The sequence below is a fragment of the Mustela erminea genome, chromosome 10 (genome assembly GCF_009829155.1).
Source record: "Mustela erminea isolate mMusErm1 chromosome 10, mMusErm1.Pri, whole genome shotgun sequence".
In the NCBI taxonomy this organism is placed as follows: Eukaryota; Metazoa; Chordata; class Mammalia; order Carnivora; family Mustelidae; genus Mustela; species Mustela erminea.
The window spans coordinates 74,228,855-74,249,593 of record NC_045623.1 but is presented as its reverse complement, the minus strand read 5'-3'; the positions used below and the strand labels follow the sequence as shown (position 1 = coordinate 74,249,593).

Below are 20,739 nucleotides of genomic sequence, written 5' to 3'. Positions count from 1 at the left end.
GGGGCGTCTGGATGGCTCAGTGGGTTAAATCTCTGCCTTTGGCTCGGGTCGTGATCTCAGGGTCCTGGGATCGAACCCCAAATTAGGCCCTCTGCTCAGCAGGGAGTGTGCTTCTGCCTCTCTCTCTCTGCCTACTTGTGATCTCTGCCTGTCAAATAAATAAATAAAATCTTAAAAAAAAAAAAAAAAGAATAATTGTTGGGAAATTCTGTGCCCAACCTAGTTCACTTCTATTTCCAGCCTGTGGCACCTGTACAAGTGCCTAGGGGTGTACACCTTCCAGAGATGTTGCTCATAAGAACCACTGACCTATTAAGGCCCAACTCTACCTTTAAGTTTTTGGACCTTATGTGAGTACATATTTCAGACATTTATTCATCCAGCCCCACCAAGTAGTATCCTGGAAAAAACATGGATTTTGGAGCAAGAGATGCTGGCTGTGGTTCCATTTATTGTGTGACCCTGCACAAATCATTTAGCCTCTTTTTTCAACTGCAAAAGGGGGATGATACTGGTTCCTATTCCTAAGGTTGCTGTGAAGATTAAATGAGATAATCTCTATGAAATATTCATATAGTGTTTTTTTTATATTTTATTCATTTATTTGACAGAGAGAGATCACAAGTAGACAGAGGCAGGCAAGAGAGAGAGAGAGAGGGAAGCAGGCTCCCTGCTGAGCAGAGAGCCCGATGTGGGACTTGATCCCAGGACCCTGAGATCATGACCTGAGCCGAAGGCAGCAGCTTAACCCACTGAGCCACCCAGGCACCCTCTTTTTTTTTTTTTTTTTTAAGATTTTATTTATTTATTTGACAGATAAAGATCACAAGTAGGCAGAGAGGCAGGCAGAGAGAGAGGGGGGGGATGCAGGTTTCTCACTGAGCAGAGAGCCCAATGTGGGGCTCGATTCCAGAATCCTGGGATCATGACCTGAGCTGAAGGCAGAGGCTTTAACCCATTGAGCCACCTAGGCACTCTCTTTTTTTTTAAGTAGACTGCAACCCAGCATGAAACCCAACGAGGGCTTGACTGAGACTAAGACCTGGGTCAAAATCAAGAGTTGGATTCTTGGGGCGCCTGGGTGGCTTAGTCATTAAGTGTCTGCTTTCGACTCAGGTCCATGGTCCTGGGGTCCTGGGATTGGGTTCCACATTGGGCTCCCTGCTCAGTGAGGAGCCTGCTTCTCCCTCTCCCACTCCTTCTGCTTGTGTTCCCTCTCCGACTGTCTCTGTCAAATAAATAAATAAAATCTTTTAAAAAAAGAGTGGAGGGGTGCCTGGGTGGCTCAGGGGGTTAAGCTTCTGCCTTGGGCTCAGGTCATGATCTTAGGGTCCTGGGATGGAGCCCTACATCAGGCTCTCTGCTCAGCAGAGAGCCTGCTTCCCCCTCTCTCTCTGCCTGCCTCTCTGCCTACTTGTGATCTCTGTCTGTTAAATAAATAAAATCTTAAAAAAAAAAAAAGAAATAGTTCCTTTTCACTGCTATATCATATTCTACTCCCAGAATTTCTATATGGCTCTTTTTTTTTTTTTTAAGATTTTATTACTTACTTATATATTTGACAGAAAGAGAGAGAGAGAGAGCACAGCAGGCAGAGAGAATGGGGAAGCAGGCTCCCTCCTGAGCAGAGAGCCACATGCGGGGCTCGATCCCAGGACCCTGAGATCTTGACCTGAGCTGAAGTCAGAATCTTAACCCACTGAACCACCCAGGTGTCCCTTCTTCTTTCATGCCATTTTATTCTTACCTTGTGACTCAGTTTGGGTTTATGGGAGGCTATAGGCAGTTTCTGGTGATCTTGTGGAAAGTCATTTGAGAGAGCTCCCAGAAATTGGTTCTTTGGAGAAGGTGGTAGCTGTAATGAAGGTGAGAAGTGCCACAACCATTTTGCCACCATGAGGAGGTCAACTTCAGGATGAATATGAGAGATTGGAAAACAGAGAGAAAAAAAAAAATGGAAGAAAAGGGATCCTGGTGTCATTTTTGAGCTTCTGAATCACACCAAACCTAATCCTGCCTCTGTGAGTCCATAAATTTATTTCCTTCACAGTTGAAGACAGCTTAAATTAGGTTTTCTGTTAAGGGCAATATAGAGTCTTAAGTTATCTATGGGTAAGTACAGGAGATTTTAGGAAAACAGAAGAGGAACATTTAATTCAGTCTAAGCTAGTTAGGGAAAATATCTCAGAAGAGATATTTTGGGAGTAGGGGATAGTTGAAGGAAAGCATGTTCTAGGTAGGGGAACAGCATACACAAAGACCCAAAGGTGAGAGAAAATATGGTGCATTTAGGAAACCATCTACTAATGTACTCAAGCCAGAAACCTAAAAGTCATTCTGATCCCTCCTTTATTTTTACTTCCCACATCTAATGGATCAGCAAATACTGCTAGTTCTGCTCCTAAATATTTCTAAAATGTGTCCTCTCTGTGACTGAATGTGAGCTGCTCCTCTAAGACACACCCTCATCACCTCTCACCCACCATCAAATGTCCCTGCTTCCGGTTTCGCAATTGTACCTGTCACTCCCTTCACTACTACTAGAATTACCTTTCTTTTTTTTTTTTTCTCTGAAGATTTTATTTATTTGTCACTGAGAGACAGAGAGAGAGGGAACACAAGAAAAAGGAGTGGGAGAGGGAGAAGCCGGCTCTGGCTGAGCAGGGAGCCTGATGAGGGGCTCAATCCCAGGACCCTGGGACCATGACTCGGGCCGAAAGCAGAGGCCTAATGACTGAGCCACCCAGGCACCCCTAAAATGACCTTTCTTAAATCCACATCTGATCATGGCATAATCCTGTTTAGAATGTTTTCCTATTTTCCTCAGGATAAACTCTAAGCTTTTTAGCTTAGCACTCAGAACCTTAGTTACCTCTCAGACCTCATTACTTCCACTTTTCCCATAGGGATTTTAATTTAGAGTTATACCAAACCATTTGCCATTCTCTTAAACAACCTCCTTTTCTTACCTCTGAACTTTTTATACGTTGTTGCCTCTGCAAAAATTCCTGGCTCTATTTTCTGCTGAAAAACTACCGCATGTCTCCATCAGGATATTTTCACTTACAAATATCAGAAAATCTTTTTTTTTTTTTTTAAGATTTTATTTATTTATTTGACAGAGAGAGATCACAAGTAGACAGAGAGGCAGGCAGAGAGGGAGGAAGGGAAGCAAGCTCCCCGCTGAGCAGGGAGCCCGATGCAGGACTTGATCCCAGGACCCTGAGATCATGACCTGAGCCGAAGGCAGCGGCTTAACCCACCGAGCCACCCAGGTGCCCAGTATCAGAAAATCTTGATTCAGAGCCTTAACCAAAAAGGAAATTTTATTATCTTACATAAGTCCAGGGATAGGGCAAATTCTAGACACAGTGTGATAATTCAAGGCTCGGTGTTTCTACTTCCCTGACATTCTCTTGGCTTTGTCCTCCTCTTTGTACTGGTTTTATCCTCATTCTGGAACCAAAATGGCTGTAGCAGTTCCAAGGTCACATCTGGATTTGATAATCAACATAAATTTAAACAGATCATATGTATATCTAACTTGAACCACTCCTCTTGCATTTTATATAAAAACTGAGATGTGAAAAAGCACATTCACATTTTCTTCACGTTCATTCAGTCCCAGTTTGACTTTTTCTCTTTCCATTTTTAAAATCTACTTTTTATTTCTTTAAAAATATTTTATTTATTGGGGGATCTTTAGTGAGGCTTCTGCCTTTGGCTGGAGTCATGATCCCAGGGTCCTGGGATGGAGCCCCACATCAGGCTCCCTGCTCAGTGGGGAGTCTGCTTCTCCTTCTCTCTCTCCTCCCTGTTCATGCTCTCTCTCACTATCTCTGTCTATAGGTCTCTCAAATAAATAATAAAAAAAATCTTGAAAAGATTTTATTTACTTGATACAGAGATCACAAGCAGGGAGGAGTGGTAGAGGAAGAGGGAGAAGGAGGCTCCCTGCTCAGCAGGGAGGGCTGGATCTCAGGACCCTTGGATCATGACATGAACTGAAGGCACTCTTAACCAACTGAGCCACCCAGGCACTCCTCATTACCTCTTTTTTTTAGAGTTCCCTGTGATTTACTTCCTCTTCCTCTTCTTCCTGCAGCATCTGGTATCATTTTTTTAATGCTTTTTTTTTTCCCCCCCAAGATTTTACTGGGGCACCTGGGTGGCTCAGTTGTTAAGCGTCTGCCTTTGGCTCAGGTCATGATCCCAGGGTCCTGGGATCAGCCCCACGTTGGGCTTCCTGCTGAGCAGGAGGCCTGCTTCTCCCTCTGCAGCTCCCCTGCTTGTGTTCCCTCTCTTACTGTGTCTCTCTCTGTCAAATAAATAAATAAAATCTTTTTTTTAAAGATAACAAAAATAATCTAAAAAAAAAAAAAGATTTTAGGGACACTGAGTGGCTCAGTGGGTTAAGCCTCTACCTTCGGCTCAGGTAGTGATCTCAGGGTCCTGGGATGAGCCCCGCATCGGGCTCTCTGCTCAGGAGGGAGCCTGCTTCCCCCTCTCTCTCTGCCTACCTCTCTTCCTACTTGTGGTCTCTGTCTGTCAAATAAATAAATAAAATCTTTAATAAATAAATAAATAAATAAATAAATAAAATGTTTTATTAATTTGACAGAGAGAGACAGTGGAGAGAGGGAGCACAAGGACGGGGAGTGGGAGTGGGAGAAGTAGACTTTCTCGCTGAGCAGAGAGCCTGACCTGGGGCTTGAGCCCAGGATCCTGGATGATGACCTGTTCCGAAGGGAGAAGCTTAAGGACTGAGCCACTGGTGCTGCCCGACTGATACTATTTTTACTCATTTACATTTTTTAAGCTTCTTTGATTGTAAGCAACAAAAACTGGCTCTAACCAAAGGGAAAAACAGCTTTTTGAGAAGGCTATAGGAGAACTTGAAAGACCAAAGGGAAGGTATGGCAGGGAATTGGCAGGATGCAGGTGGCTTTGGGAAGTCCTATTAGCTCAGATTGCCTGACAGCTTTGGCAAGGTGCTAGTGAAATGCATTTCATGATGAAAAGCATGAAATTCTGCTGATTTTAGTCTTTTGATGACTATATTAATAATTCAAACTCTCGAAAGGAATATCCAGTTAGCATATCTTGGGTCATTCACATACATGTTGGCTGGGGAGGACAGGTACCTGAATTAATGACTGTTGAACTGGATCCAGTGAGGAGGAGTAAATTCTCCAAAAGAGGGAGGAATGGACACTGGACAGCCAAAACAACACATTCCTACTATCCTGCCTACCTAACTACTCCTTTCCCTTGGAATTTGAGACAACTCATTCATGTGGTCTCCTACCTCTCAGGCTGTTCTTCACCTCCTTGTTTTCACATGGGTCAAGACCCTTTAGAAGTTGGCTGAGAGGCTTGTCTTTTGTAAAATGGGAGGGTGGTTGTAAAAGGGGTGGTGTGTGCCTGAGCGGATCTGTTTTACAATCTGAGGACTGCCACTTTGAAAACTCTTGGAGGGATAGCTTTGTGCTTTGTATGAAACATTCCCTGGCACCAGAACTAAGAGCAAAAGCCCCAATGCTGGGGAAGAAGACCTTAGCAGTCGCACTTCAGACTCTTAAGAATTCAGACAGCAGAAAAAGATAGGGAGTCTATCAGACCCTGCAGAAAGGTGGGAGGGATGGGATATATGGCATGTTCTCTCTCCTTTTTTTTTTTTTTAAAGATTTTATTTATTTATTTGACAGACAGAGATCACAAGTAGGCAGAGCAGCAGAGAGAGAGAGGGAGAAGCAGGCGCCCTTGCTGAGCAGAGAGCCTGATGCGGGGCTCAATCCCAGGACTCTGAGATCATGACCCGAGCGGAAGGCAGAGGCTTTAACCCACTGAGCCACCCAGGCGCCCCTGGCATGTGTCTCTTGAAGGCAACTCTTTGCTAGGCTAAGATCAGTTTGAGGGATATAAAATTCTGATCACATAAGCTGGAATCTAAGTCTTTATGAAGACAGATGGCGTCAAAATTTGGACATTTGGTCTATCAGGACATCACCTGTATTGAGGCAACAGTGGGGGAATAATCCAGGGGGCAATAAAAGATGGGGAAGAATAGAAGGGCAGGGAAAATTAAGTGTGGGGAGTGAAAGCCAAGAGCTACTCAGAGTGGAAAACATAAAATGCAAGACACCTCTCAGTCCAAACAGCACGGGGTATTTCAAACATAAAATCTGTAACTTAATAGCTGTGTGACTTTGGGCAAGCTGTTTTACCTGGCTGAGTCTAACCTGTAAAATGCAACATGAATATCTCCCTCACAGGCGGCTTCCAGTGTGCTGGTAACGTCTGTTATCTTCACCTGGTTAACAGTTACATTGGGGGAAAAAAAAACCCACAAAAACGCAGAGCTGTACGTTTAATATTTGCGCATTTTTCTCTATTTATGCTCTACTATACTTCAATTAAAAGGCTTACAAAAAATACATTGCTTTTACAGGGTTGTTGTGAAAATTCAATAAAAACATGTTTATAAAGTCTAGCACAGTACTGACACATTAATGCGCGGCCAGGGTCCACAGTCCAGACACAGGGACCACGACCTTCCTGCCTCTTGGGAGCCCAGGGGCCCGAGGTCTTCCTTGGTACAACTTTTACGCTGCGGCTACTCTCCCAGCCTGCTCGCTTGACTAAATAACGGGGCCAGTTCAGGTATACGCTGGAAACCCGGCCAACCCGACTCTGCGGGAGAGGAGAGCAAGCTGGTTCCGCGAATCCGCAAACAGAGGAGACACCAGCTGCACCTGCAACGTGTCACCCCGGAGCCTCCCCCGCCGCGGGCGGAAGGATCCCCAGCAGCCTAGAGCGACGTTGCCACGGCGCGCGGTGCACTGTGGGCCAGCAGAGGTACGGCCTCCCCAGCCGCTGAAACTCCCCACGTGGCCGGCGGCTGATGCTTCACCCGGCGCAGAGTCCTCCAAACCTGCGCAGTGAAGTGTGTCTAAACAGCCAATCCGACCAGTAGCAGCGGGAGGAGGAGATGGTGCAGGCTCGCAGCTCTGGCTTCCGCCCTCCCGCTCTTCACGGGGGGCAGGGGTGGGGTCCACCGCTGCGCGTGATGCTGAAAGCCCGGCCCTCTCCCCTCCACCGGGTGGAGCTTCCTCTCCACCGCCAGGCTCAAGCCGGGTCCCTGCCTTCACCGTTAGACCAACTTTGCTTACAACCCACCGGTTCCGGAAGCTGAGACCTCTTGGATTGTGGGCAGGACGCAGAACGGAGCAGAGATCACACTGCCTTGTTCACGCTCTGTGCTCCAGCCGAGGTGAGTTTCTCCTGCTGCAGCCCCCAACTCCTCTTCCCTGCCCCGGAATAGACCAGAGAGCGGGGTCGCTGGAGGAAGTCGCTGGTTTCGGATGTGAACTCTGTGTGATCTTGGAAAATTCCTCAGTTTCTCTGGATCTCAGTTTTCAGACCGATGAAGTGAGTTTCTACGTCGGAACTGTAGTGAGGATTAAGTAAAATAAAGTTTTTAAAGCGCTCCGCAAGTTTTAGTTGGCCTCTTTTTGTTTGCTTATCAGCATGATTTTTGCAGGAACTCTGGCCTTTCTGTGGGATTGCAGAAATACTTATGGAAATGGCCGAAGTGGGTAGACTTAGCTTACTTAGGCACCTGCCTTGGGTTTGGGGAAGTTAGGGCATGTTTTTCTGTTGCCTCAGACCTCTGTTACAGGGAGACCGGATGGAATCTGAACTGTCATCAGATGGAGTTATTATTAACTAACTCTTCCCTTCAGTTTACCTATACTTAGGCTGCAAGACCCTCTAAAAGAGTCTCGATGTTTCTGATCAAGCCTGTACCTTCCCCAAGATCTCAGTTTTCTTATTTGTACAGGAGCAATCCCAGTATCATCCTGTATGAAGCAACTGGGTTTTGTTTTGTTTTTCTGAAAATGGTAAAGTGCTTTGATATTTTCTGGAGATGATTCTTTCTAGGTTACCCAAGAAGGAAAGAAAGAAGGTGATGAAGGCAGGACTTCTTCAAATGTACCCCCCCCCCCCCACCTAAGCTGTCACGCTCTCTCCCCTTTGCCATTGTGTGTGTGTTTAGTGTGTTTGTGTGTGTGTGTGTGGGTGGGCTCACGTGTGAGTTTCTATGTGTATCTATGGGGCAGGCACTCCAGGAGTGAGGGGCTCAAAAAGATGATATGCTCTGACCTGAAGGAGTACCCTGGTTTGTGAGGGAAAGCAGTATAAACCAACAACGGCACCTATGCGCAAAGCTTTGGGTGATGCATGGGAGCAGCAAGTGTCAGCTGAAGGGTGAGCTGCCCCTAGCCAGGCCAGGCTGGGACTTTGGGAAGCAAAGTGCTCCGGGACTCAAGTAAGTGGTGGCTGGTTCTGCAAAGTCTGAAATCTGGAGTTCGCAATGAAGAGGTGGAAAAATGAGGAAGATGGGAGCCAGGTTAAGACAGGTATTACTAAGGAATGTAGACTTTATCCTGAAGATCGGCAAGGACTGTTGGAAGAGTTTGAGCCCTGGGGTCACATGGTCAGTTAGTGAATGGATTGTGGGGAGAGTGGCCACACTGGAAGCAGAGAAATGGGTGGTTCAGAGCAGTAGCGGTCAGTGGAGGTTGATATGGCTGGGCTGGAGAAAGACTTAAGAAATTGGTATTTAAAAAAAAAAAAAAAAGAAATTGGTATTTTAAAATTCTTTTCGCATACATCAAGAAGTACATGAAGTGTTCCGGAAGTCTTAGGTTTGACGATACAGTCCAGAGCAGACTATACCTTTTTAAAAAATATTTACCAATATTAACAGGATTTTTAACCCAGCCAAATAGACTAAATCTTGGCCACAGTTACATATTTAAAGTGCTTTTCCATACTAGTTTCTTAGAAGTACAGATAAGGATATATGATCCTACCCATCACCTGTCAAAACCATAATCTGATAGATAATACCATTATCTATTTGGCAGAAATGCCACATGAACTGAAAAACATCATTTATTTATTTATTTTAAATATTTTATTTATTTATTTGACAGAGGGAGATCACAAGTAGGCAGAGAAGCAGGCAGAGAGAGAGGCAGAAGCAGGCTCCCCACCGAGCAGGGAGCCCCATGCGGGGCTCCATTCCAGGACTCTGGGATCATGACCTGAGCCAAAGGCAGAGGCTTAACCCGCTGAGCCACCCAGGCGCCCCGAAAAACATTATTTAGATGGCTTTTCAAGACCCCACAGATTACACCACGAACATGTTTGCTTTAACAAGTTGTTATCCAGGGCCTTGAGTCCCTGGTAAGAGAGTATACAAAAGAGCATGGGTCAGGCATTGTGCAAAGTGCTTTAGATACAGCATCTCTTTAAAATGAGGGAAAGGTGCTGATTCAAACTTTGGTGTGTGCAACCCCAGGCCTTGAACTGTTCCCTTTGTGCTTCGCTGCTGTATTTGACAAGTAGAGTTTTGGACATGCTGAGTCTTACATTCCTATAGGACATACTGGTGGAGATGTCCAGAGGGAGTTGAATATCCAGAACTGGGGTGGGCAGAATCAGTGCTTAATGTGGTAGCTGAAGACATGAGCTTAGCTAGGGAGTGGGAAGAGGACTGGGGACGGAACTCTGAGGGACACCGACATGTATGGGAAGTAGAAGGAAGGTCCGTGCAGCCAGAGAACACTCATGTAAACACTGCTTCCTCTTTTTACTGTGTTTTCGAGTTCTTGCATCCAGGCAGGAGCTATAGAGCCCTCCTCTAGAAGGGAAGATAACCCCAGAAAGAAGGAACATAGGTGTAGGTGCTGACTTGGGAATAATAAAACCTGGGTCCCCCTTTTTTTTTCTTTTAATTTTTAATTTTTTTAAAGATTTTATTTATTTGACAGAGAGATCACAAGTAGGCAGAGAGGCAGGCAGAGAGAGAGGGGGAAACAGGCTCCCTGCTGAGCAGAGAGCCTGATGCGGGGCTCCATCCCAGGACCCCGAGATCATGATCTGAGCCAAAGGCAAAGGCTTTACCCACTGAGCCACCCAGCCCCCTCCTTTTTTAAAGAATGTGGAGCTTGAACTTGCAACCCCAAGATCAAGAATTGCATGCTCTACCGAGTGAACCAGCTAGGTGCCCCTAAAACCTGAGTCCTTATACCTCCCCTCCCCACACACAGCCAGGTTTTCTCGTTCATGGGTAAAACCTCTCCCAAGTTAACACGAGGGTTTCTGAGTGCTGCCAGAGGCCAAGCCAGGCAGTTCCTTACAACTTCAGAGCCTGTTAAGGCAGGAGAGGGCTGGAATGCCAATGTGTGAGGCAGAAGATGAGGAAGTCAAGAGCTGGCAGAGTCTGACTTCTGTCTCAGAGAAAAACATTTGCTCTCTCCTGCGGCCCCTCCATTCTCCCCTTTGGAGCTCTTGTTCTTTGAAGCTCTTCGTTAGGTGTTCCTTCTATGAGCCCTGCTCTCCCATGCCTCAGCCGTTTGGGTTTTCAGTTTCACCATCAAAAGAAGGGAAGAAGCAAGCATCAGGTTTCTTCCTTTTTGCCTCAGACCAGGCTTTTGTTCAGGCTTTCAGCCTTAAGTCCATGTGTAATTTCAGAGTTCTCCAGTGTTTGCTGGGAAATCTGGGAGAGGCCAACAGTTCCCCTGTTGGGGAACGAGCCCAGGAAACCAGCCACAGACCCTGGTGGCAGCTGGCAGGCCAGTTCCTCCTGTGAAGTCCAGACATGCTTGCCTGATCCCTTGGGAAGTTTGTGTCCCCGGGAAGTGTGGAAACAGCATTGCCTTCAGTGATCTGTGGTTTGCTACTCAGACTGAACATTTTTGCTTTTGTTCTAGCAGAAAAAGGTGGTCTCCATAACCAGGTTATGCTAGGCTATAAAATTCTTCCAGAGTCGGAAGTATTAGGAATGACAATTTTGATATGTGAGCTATACTTATAACTTATCTTATTTCCTGCTCTGCCATAATATTTTCAGGACTTGGAAACAAAGGTTATATTTATTAAGTTATTGCTGGCAATGAAATCAATCCAAAGGGAGTGATATCTCTAGTACTGATGAGATCAAGGGAAAAGGTTATTTCTACCTTACTGGCTCTTAGGGGGAGCATTCTTTCTCTTTTCTCTTTTGCTTAGATAATTCCTGTTCATCAAGGCTTGACTTGGGCACCTTGCTGGCTTAGTGGGTAGAGCATGCACCTTTTTTTTTTTGGGAGCAGGTGTGAGAGGGGGAGAGAGAAAATTTTTTCCTTATTTTATTTTATTTTATTTTTTTAGATTGGGGGGTTTGGGGCAGAGGGAGAGAGAGAATCTTAAGTCCCTACACCCAGTGCAGAGCCGGATCTCACAACCCTGAGATCATGACCTGAGCTGAAATCAAGAGTTGGACACTTTAACTGACAGCCATCCAGGCATCCCAAGTGTGAAACTTGATTGTGGGGTTGTGAGTTTGAGCCCCACATTGGGTACAGAGATTACTTAAAAATAAAACCTTAAAAAAAAAAAAAGGCTCAGATAGTATCTCCAGGAAGCCATTCTTGAAGGGTTGCTCTTTGCTTGTAGCCCTTGTACAGTTTGTGGTCCTGTCTTACATATTGTGCTGAAACCGACTGTCCTCATCACACCAGCCCGTAAACTCCAAAATGGCAGGGACTCTATTTGAATATGTGTGTCTCTTAGGCCTAGCACAAGGCCCGGAACATTCGGAACATTGGGAACATTCGTCATATTCGTCATTTGCGGACTGACTGAGTATTCTTGGGCCATTCGGAGACTTCTGATCTTCAGAGCTCTCCAAAGAGGGTTGCTCCAGTCATCCACCTGTTTTGTTCAGTTGGAAATTTTCTTGTGTCTGTAACTTACTTTCTGCTGTGTTTAATTCCCGTTCCTGGAAAGCCTTCTCCCCTTGGCTCTTGGGAAAGCCCAACTTACTCTTAAAAGCCAATGTCAGCATTTCCTAGTCCTTGCCCTAACAGAAGTCATTTGCTTTTCTGTAGCATGCTGTGATATGTGCCGTGAGGCACAGAACATAAATATTATGACTGTCTGTGTTGACCTGCCCTTTTCTTGCCTTTATCCATTGGTTCCTCCTTGGATCCTTCGCTCTGTCACTTCTCAGCTGTTGATTTGGGGGCAAATAACTTCATCTTTCTCTCTCTCTCTTTTTTAATTTAACTTCACCTCTCTTGAGTTTTTTGTTTTGTTTTGTTTTTCATCTAAAAAATGGTCTGCTTACTGTTAAAGAGCCCACTCAGGCCTAGCTGCATGGCAATCAGACCTCTCTGTCAGGGACTAGGAGCATCTGTAGTTTCTGATAGCCTCCTGGGACTGTTCATTTCATCCTCAGAGAAGGGACCTGTCCTGAATCCTGTCTGTCACCTGGTCTCACTCAGACTAATAATGGCTTTAGCCAGTTTTGCCCCGGCCCGAGACGTTATGTAGTCAAGGCTGGGTACTTCAGGGAGTCACTCACCTTGGTCTCTTGGTATCGGAAGTCTCTAACACAGGCCTTTAGCCTGGCAGAAGGAAGGGCACCCAGGCCGGTGGTCTGCTTAATGTTTGTCCAGGAGCTCCTGGCCTTAGTTGGTTCGGGCTACCCTGTCTTAGCTGCCCTCTGCTCACAAACAACTGTGTTGTTTGTTCTGTCCCCTCTTGCTCCCTTTACCACCCATGTTTTATAGGAGTCTTGACCAGTGAGGATCAAGCAGCAACACTGACCCCACTCCATTCTCTTCCCATCTGTGTTTCAGGGGGCAATGGCGACTTCATGTGTCCTCCTGCATACTGGGCAGAAGATGCCCCTGATTGGACTGGGCACCTGGAAGAGTGATCCTGGCCAGGTGAGAGATGGAGGAAGGAGAGGAGGGCTTCTTACACCTCTGCTAGGGAAAAGGCAGAATTTGGGAGAGGGTCACTGAATTTTCTATAGCTGCCCCATTGCTATACTCCATTTCATGTAGTATCAGATAAGCTTGCAGGGCAGTGGGAAGAGACAAGGGAAGAAGAGACCAGCAGTGAGCCCTTGGCTTCCTGATGATTCAGAGGAAGGGCTGAGGGGCCCAGAAGGGCCAAGGGAATAGGGAGGAACCCGTTCCCTGATTGGATCTGCACTGAGTGCTGTGGCAGACATGGGACCTCCCTGTGCCTGGCCCTGTGCTGCCCCCTAATACGGCACTTAATACTCTGTGCTGTCATCCTTCTCCCTCTCTCACACGGGGCTCCTTAAGGGCGGGGCTACTCCCCAGTGCTCAGTCCAAAGGTAGGCACATGGCAGGTGTTGGGGTTTGAAGAATAGCTATGTCAGCTGCTCAGATCAAGGGTTAGCAAACTTTTTCTTAAAGAACCAGATGCTTAATAATTTAAATTTTGCTGGACAAGTGGCAAAATGGGAGCGATTACATATTTATGTAACCATTTAAAGATGTAAAAATCGTTTGTAGGTGGGGAAAAAAAAAAGGGCAGCTGCTAGCTGAAATTTAATAAACCCTGATACAGACTCTTCCAGCTTAGGGAGTGTGGGAATAGAGACCTGCTTTCCTAGGGTTGTCGTAACTAGAGATGCAGCTCCCTCCTGGGGTGGGGCATCTTCCCAGGGCTGCTTCCTTGTTCTTTGGAAATTTGAGTCAGAGTTTAGAAGAAGTTTAGGGATTAAGTTTGAGAGGGAGTCTGGCAGGGAGAATATAACCTCTTCTCTCTGGGATTTAGGCTGGTATGTGTGGTGTGCACTGCCTCTTTTCCCTTTGCTTTCCTTCCTCCCACAGCCTAGAACCCTGGAGCCAGGGTCTTTATGTCCTAGGCAGACACTGACATGGCCCAGGGCAAGTCCAGGAGCTAGGAAAGGGCAGAGGGTGGTGATCAGAACTGGGCAGCCAAGACGGGGGTGGGGGTATGGAATAAGGGAAGTACATGAGGGGATGAAGGGAGAGCTGAGGAGAGTACATCTGGATAGTAAGAGCGGTACCTAGGCAGGGATCATAAATGGCAAGGCCCTGGCTCCCTTGGTGCTGCTTCTGATGCCATGTGTCTAGTCTGTTTTCTAGCAGAATTGACTGACCTGTCCTACTTCTGTCTGCTTTCTTCTCTCCTGACAGAGGGCTCTGGGTCTAGCTTCCATCTCACTTTTCTGTTTTCCTTAAATTTTCCCCTCTCTCAGAGCTCTTCTGCTTCTGCTTATTTACCTGTGTATCATGTTTCTCTAACCAGCTCCTCAGGTCTAGAGAACCAGTCTCTATGACTTATACTTCTGTTCCCTGTCAATGTATTCGTCCCTCTTCTGGGCATCTAACTGGGAATACAATGTTAGTTTTTCCTGGGCCACACTGAGATTGCTTGGGTAGGAGGAAATCTTGGGGGTTATTGGGTTGGCACAAAAGGTTTAGAGTCTCTGAAGAGGCTTCTGGTCCCCTAGACTAGAACCATCTTTCTTTTTTTTTTTTTTTTTTTTTTTTTTAAAGATTTTATTTATTTATTTGACAGAGAGAAATCACAAGTAGATGGAGAGGCAGGCAGAGAGAGAGAGAGGGAAGCAGGCTCTCTGCCGAGCAGAGAGCCCGATGCGGGACCCGATCCCAGGACCCTGAGATCATGACCTGAGCCGAAGGCAGCGGCTTAAACCACTGAGCCACCCAGGCGCCCTAGAACCATCTTTCATCTTCTCACCCCTACTTTCTGATGACTGGAGTGGTATATTCCTGCCCCTCCCCCTCCCCCAGCAGTGTCCCTCAGGAGGGCAGTTTCTGGCCTAGGGCAACAGCTGAAATCTCTGCTTCTCTCATCTGGCAGGTGAAAGCAGCTGTTAAGTACGCCCTGAGTGTAGGCTACCGCCACATTGACTGTGCTGCTATCTACGGCAATGAGACCGAGATCGGGGAGGCCCTGAAGGAGAATGTGGGACCTGGCAAGGTGAGGATAGGGGCTACAGAGGGCTGGGGTGGGAAGGCTGGACACCTGGCTGGAGGGATCCGGCAGCATCTTCCTTCTAAGTCCTCTCTCACAGAGGTGAGGGTGGGTGAGACTGGGTGCCTGTGGCTCCTCTCATTGTGGGCCCTGCCCCGTGGACCAGGCGGTGCCAAGAGAGGAGCTGTTTGTGACTTCGAAGCTGTGGAACACTAAACACCACCCTGAGGATGTGGAGCCTGCCCTCCGGAAGACGCTGGCTGACCTCCAGCTGGAGTATTTGGACCTGTACCTGATACACTGGCCTTACGCATTTGAGTGAGCCTTGCCAGGGTCTTCATCCGGGCAGTCGGGTGTTGGGGGAGTCGTGTTAGTGACCTGTAAGGCACAGTAGCAGAGCAGGAGGGGATCCCGCCTCAGCTCACCATGGGAACCCAGCCTTCTGTGTTACTGTGTTGGGAGTTTAGCTACAGAAAAGGAGCGTAACCTCCCATGGTGGGTATCCCAGGGGCACGGGAGTGGTCCCTGCTGCTCCCTTTGTTCATTCCAGAAACTGCTAGCTTCTGCTGAGCTAATAAGCCTGGGGTTGCAGTGGAGAATCAGCTCCAGCAGAGGCTGTGAAAGGAGCCTCACTGTCAGCTCTGTGCTGTCCTAGAAGACGGTTGCCAGAGCCTACAAGGAGGAGGAGGAAGAAGGAATTCAGAAAGACTTCTCAGAGGAGAGGAGAGGAGATACAGTCTGGGTCTAGAGAAAAGAGGAGAGGGAATGGGCATTCTATAGAGAGTAAATGCCTGAGTCATGACCTGAATGGACGAAAAACCACGCTTGTTTCTTATTCTTGGCGTTTGGCCCTTTCTGGGTTTAGTATGAGGACACAGAGTGACTGGATGGTCAGGTAAGGCAGAAGCCTTGTATTTGTGCCCACTCGTTGGGGCGCTGTCTTTCACCTAGGCGGGGAGACAACCCTTTCCCTAAGAATGCCGATGGGACTATCCGCTATGATTCTACCCACTACAAGGAGACCTGGAAGGCTCTGGAGGCACTGGTGGCTAAGGGGCTGGTACGGGCACTGGGCCTATCCAACTTCAGCAGTCGACAGATCGATGATGTGCTCAGTGTGGCCTCTGTGCGCCCAGCTGTCCTGCAGGTGAGCATAACAGAGCAGATCTGTTGGTTTTGGGGGTGTGTGTGTGAACAAAAACATGAGTGAGCAGATGATGGGTCTCCTCATGGAGATGGTTAACAAGTTTTCAGAAGTGTTGCTGTAGAAATTCTCTACATAGAGTAGGGCAGTGGGGCACCTGGGTGGCTCAATCCATTAAGTGTCTGCCTTCAGCTCAGGTCATGATCCCAAAGTCCTGGGATCAAGCCCTGTATCGGGTTCCTTTCGAGCAGGGAGTGCTTCTCTCTCTCTCAAATAAATAAATAAAATCTTGAAAAGGAAGGAAGGGAGGTAGGTAGATAAGTAGATAGATAGATACTGAGTTAACTACACTGGAATTAGAAAAGGGCTAGGGGCGCCTGGGTGGCTCAGTGAGTTAAGCGGCTGCCTTTAGCTCAGGTCATGATCTCAGAGTCCTGGCATCAAGTCCTGCATCAGGCTCCTTGCTCAGCAGGGAGTCTGCTTCCACCTCTCCTTCTGCCTGGTTCTCTGCCTACTTGTGCTCTCTCTCTGTCTCTCTAATAAATAAAATCTTAAAGGGGGGGTGCTAAGAAGTCTTTTTGATTTGGGGCGCCTGGGTGGCTCAGTGGGTAAAGCTTTTGCCTTCGGCTCATGATCTCAGGGTCCTGGGACCGAGCCCCACATGGGGCTCTCTGTTCAGCTGGGAGCCTGCTACCAACCCCCACCCCACCCCCTCCTGCCTCTCTGCCTACTTGTGCTCTCTCTCTCTCTCTCAAATAAATAAATAAAATCTTTCAAAAAAAAAAAAAAGTCTTTTTGATTCAAGCACAATGGAAGTAAATGTGAATAATATACATATAAAGGGTAAGGTTATGTCAGGAACAACAAGTAGTATGTATTGGTTTATATCAAATACAAGAATATTAGAAAGCTGAAAATATAGACAGACATTGAAGTGTGGTAAGAGAATGAAATGGACGGTGGAAGATGGAGAATGGGAAAAGTGGGCCAAGCGAAAGTGGGGCAGTCAGCGGTGCAAGATGGGCAGAGATGGTGCACCACTGGGTGGGACCCTGCAAGCTGGGCGGGGCCAGCCTGTAGTGGTGGATTTTTTCTTGTTTTAGGTGGAATGTCACCCATACTTGGCTCAGAAGGAGCTGATTGCCCACTGCCAAGCACGCGGCCTGGAGGTGACTGCTTATAGCCCCCTAGGCTCCTCTGATCGAGCTTGGCGTGATCCTGATGAACCGGTCCTACTTGAGGAGCCAGTCGTCCTGGCCCTGGCTGAAAAGTATGGCCGGTCTCCAGCTCAGATCCTGCTCAGGTGCGGGCAGTGTTGGGGAAAGGAGGTGGGTGAGGGTCCCTGGGTTGGGAGGCCAGGGTTGAGGCCTTGTCCTGACTGAAGCTGCTAATGGCTGCCATGTAATTGGGGGGAAGCTAACCTGAGGCATGTCCCCTATTCCCCTGCGGCTCAGGGACTCCAGGATTTTTGAGAAGGCTGCGTGGTGAGGAGACAGTGCTTTTGAGGACTGACTCCTCTTCCTCATGCGCTTCAATCCCCACCTTAGGTGGCAGGTGCAGCGGAAAGTGATCTGCATTCCCAAGAGCATCACCCCTTCACGTATCCTCCAGAACATTCAGGTACTTGGTGGTGTGTTGTGTTGTCTTTAACCCATGGTGCACAGTCTGGCTCTGATTCTGCCTGGCAAGAAGGCAGTGTTCTGGAATATCAACTTCTGCACGCAAAACTGACTTTCCTGACCCCCACTTCCCATCCCCAGGTGTTTGACTTTACGTTTAGCCCGGAGGAGATGAAGCAGCTAGATGCCCTGAATAAAAATTGGCGATACATTGTGCCCATGCTCACAGTGAGTATATATCAGCTGTCAGAGTTAGGGATGTAAGATTTGGGGAGGAATTCTGGCCCCAGTCTGGCCTCAACTTTGGTGGTCAGAGGAGAGGTGGGCTGTTGTTGGTAGGATTGCTGTCCTGGACACAGCGGGCTCCTTTTTATTAAGCTTAGGGAAATAGGATGGTTCAGGGTAAAGCATTATAGCCTGTGAGCCCCAGTCCTGCCTCGATATCTTGTGATTTAGAACAAGTTATTTCACTTTTACAAGCCTCAGTTTTTTGTCTATAAAATGATCCCAGTTCCTGCCACCATAGCAAGTTCTCAGTAAATGGTATAAATGAGAGGAACCTAGAAGGCTTTCTTAACCTTGGTAGAGGGATTGAGTTTGGGTTGAAGCCTGTTACAGATAAGAAAATAAATATTCCTTATTTCAGCTGAGACCTTAAGCTCTTAGGCTCAGGGGCAGGTATATACGAGGCTATGGTTTGCTGGAGTGCTGTTGACACTGGCATTCTCTGAGGCCCAGGTCCTGCACTACTATCTGGCATAGTGCTCTATACAGGTGGTGATCAGAAAGACTCAGGGAAAGATACTATGTCTTTGGAATGCGAGCTCCTGCTAATAGAGCCATCTGTCTGTCTCTCTTTCCAGGTGGATGGGAAGAAGGTCCCGAGAGATGCAGGGCACCCTTTGTACCCCTTTAATGATCCATACTGAGACCCCCACTTCCTGGTTTCCTTCCCAGCTCTCCAGCTACAAGGTCCTCCCACGTGCAGAAAGGAATTAATAAAGCTATTGGAGCATCCACACTATTTGCTTGTCTTACTTGTCTGGTCAGACCTGAGATGGAAATTATTTCCTTTAGGAATGCTGGAATGAGCGACGCTGGATGCCACCTGCCCCAAGCCCAGACTTCCTTCCTTTTTTGTTTCTGGAGAAACGGATGTGTGGCTGAATGCCATTTCTAGTTTCTTGAATTAGGTACCTTGAGGGAGTAGCGCCTTCTAGTGGCAGCTCTCAGTGCTACATGCTGTCCCAGGTTTCTGAAGGTGAGAGATCAAGGTAGTAAGAGTCCTGTGGTTTCCTGGCATTTCTGGGGCTGGGTCTTCAGTTCCCACCCCACCTCACCCCCTTGTTCAGCACCTACTTTTAGGACTAGGAAGAGCCAAAAGCCAAAACTTCTGAACTATTCAGAAGTTCAGGAGTCCCAGGTTGCAAAAGCAGGAAAGGTGGCTGTGGATAGAAGCGTTCTCTCAGACACTTAAGTCAGTGTGTGTAGGCTAGCTGAAGGAGGTAGAGTGAGTCTGAAAACTTGTCACTCTGCACCTATCTTAAGGTCCTATCTTAGGTATTTTCTAGTCTGGCCAAAGGCCACTGAGGTTTTAGGAGGGTTTTTGAAAAATTCTTCTGAACCTAAGTCACGCAAAACTAATTTTAGATTTCCAGTGGCACCATTGCTCTTCATTCAAGTATTTATTGGGTACTTACTTGTGAGTTAGACACGATGCCGCACCCAGGAGACCAAGACACACAGGTCCCTACAGTTTAACGGAGCAGACAGACTTTAATTGCATAATTTGCTTAATTACATGTGGAAGAAGTGCTATGAAAAGCTGAGTGAGGAGTGTGCTGATTTAATCAGCTGAGATATGAAGGATGAATAGGGATTAATTAGTTAAAAGAGGTGAGTGGGAGTAGTCTTCTATGCAAATTAGGTAGGTTATGGGGAAAGCCTTGAAACTGGAAGAAGGTGTTGGAAAAACCTAAAAAAGTCCTCTGATAGAAACTGAAAGTGAGTGGGGGTAGAATGGCATGAAATAATGCTGAAATTGGTTAAGGCCTGGTGATGGAGAGAACAGGAAACAGTTAAGATTTTGCTTTTATTCTGAATATAGCAGGAAGTCAAGGAAGAGTTTAGAGCAAGACTAACTTGGTTTGATGAGTGTCTCAGCAACACAGCACTGGTGCTGTGGAGAGGATGGATCACATGGATTAAGAAGTAGATGGAGGAGGGGCGCCTGGGTGGCTCAGTTGGTTGAGCAGCTGCCTTCGGCTCAGGTCATGATCCCAGCGTCCTGGGATCGAGTCCCACATCGGGCTCCTTGCTCGGCGGGGAGCCTGCTTCTCCCTCTGCCTCTGCCTGCCATTCTGTCTGCCTGTGCTTGCTCTCTCCCCCTCTCTCTCTCTGATAAATAAATAAAAAAATAAAAATAAATAAAAATTTAAAAAAAAGAAGTAGATGGAGGAAAAAAAAAGTAGGCGGAGGGGGCACCTGGGTGGCTCAGTGGGTTAAAGCCTCTGCCTTCGGCTCAGGTCATGATCCCAGAGACCTGGGATCGAGTCCCACATAGGGCTCTCTGCTCGGCAGGGAGCCTGCTTCCTTCTCTCTCTGCCTGTCTCTCTGCCTACCTGTGATCTCTGTCTGTCAAATAAATAAATAAAATCTTAAAAAAAAAAAAGTAAATGGAGGGAAACATGCTGGAAGTTAGTCTTTTTCTCTGGTCCTTTCTATCTGGAACAACCCACCACTTAGCCCACTGTGTGGTTAACACCAATTACTTATGATGAGTTTAGCTGTCACTTTGTCTTTGACATCTTCCTTGACCTTGTGGCTTGCTATACAATTCCATAGTTTCTTGACATACTTGATCTAAGTTTCTACAGTTATGAGGTAGTTTAAATGCGTATTACTTTACTAGGCCTGCTGTAACAGTACCACAGAATGGGTGACTTAAACAACTGAAACTTGTTTCTCACACTTATGGAAGCTAAGTCTAAGGTCAAGGTATCAGCAGGATTGCTTCCTTCTGAAGGTCATGAGGGAGGGATTTGTTCCAAGCCTTTCTCCTTGGCTTATAGGCTATCTTCTGTGCCTTTATATTCTCTTCTCTATGTATGTCCAAATTTCTTCTTTTTTGGGGGG

General features: G+C 47.0%; 1 protein-coding gene across 1 annotated transcript; it reads left to right on the top strand.

Annotated features, from left to right (window-relative positions):
• Positions 1-7,042: 7,042 nt before the first annotated feature.
• Positions 7,043-18,628, top strand: AKR1A1 (aldo-keto reductase family 1 member A1). The gene is made up of 9 exons (XM_032302517.1): positions 7,043-7,273; positions 12,696-12,785; positions 14,728-14,847; positions 15,008-15,159; positions 15,793-15,988; positions 17,089-17,288; positions 17,533-17,605; positions 17,746-17,832; positions 18,468-18,628. Exons 2-9 carry the CDS (start codon positions 12,702-12,704, stop codon positions 18,531-18,533), a joined length of 978 nt encoding a protein of 325 aa, XP_032158408.1. The 5' UTR covers positions 7,043-7,273; positions 12,696-12,701; the 3' UTR covers positions 18,534-18,628.
• Positions 18,629-20,739: the final 2,111 nt, after the last annotated feature.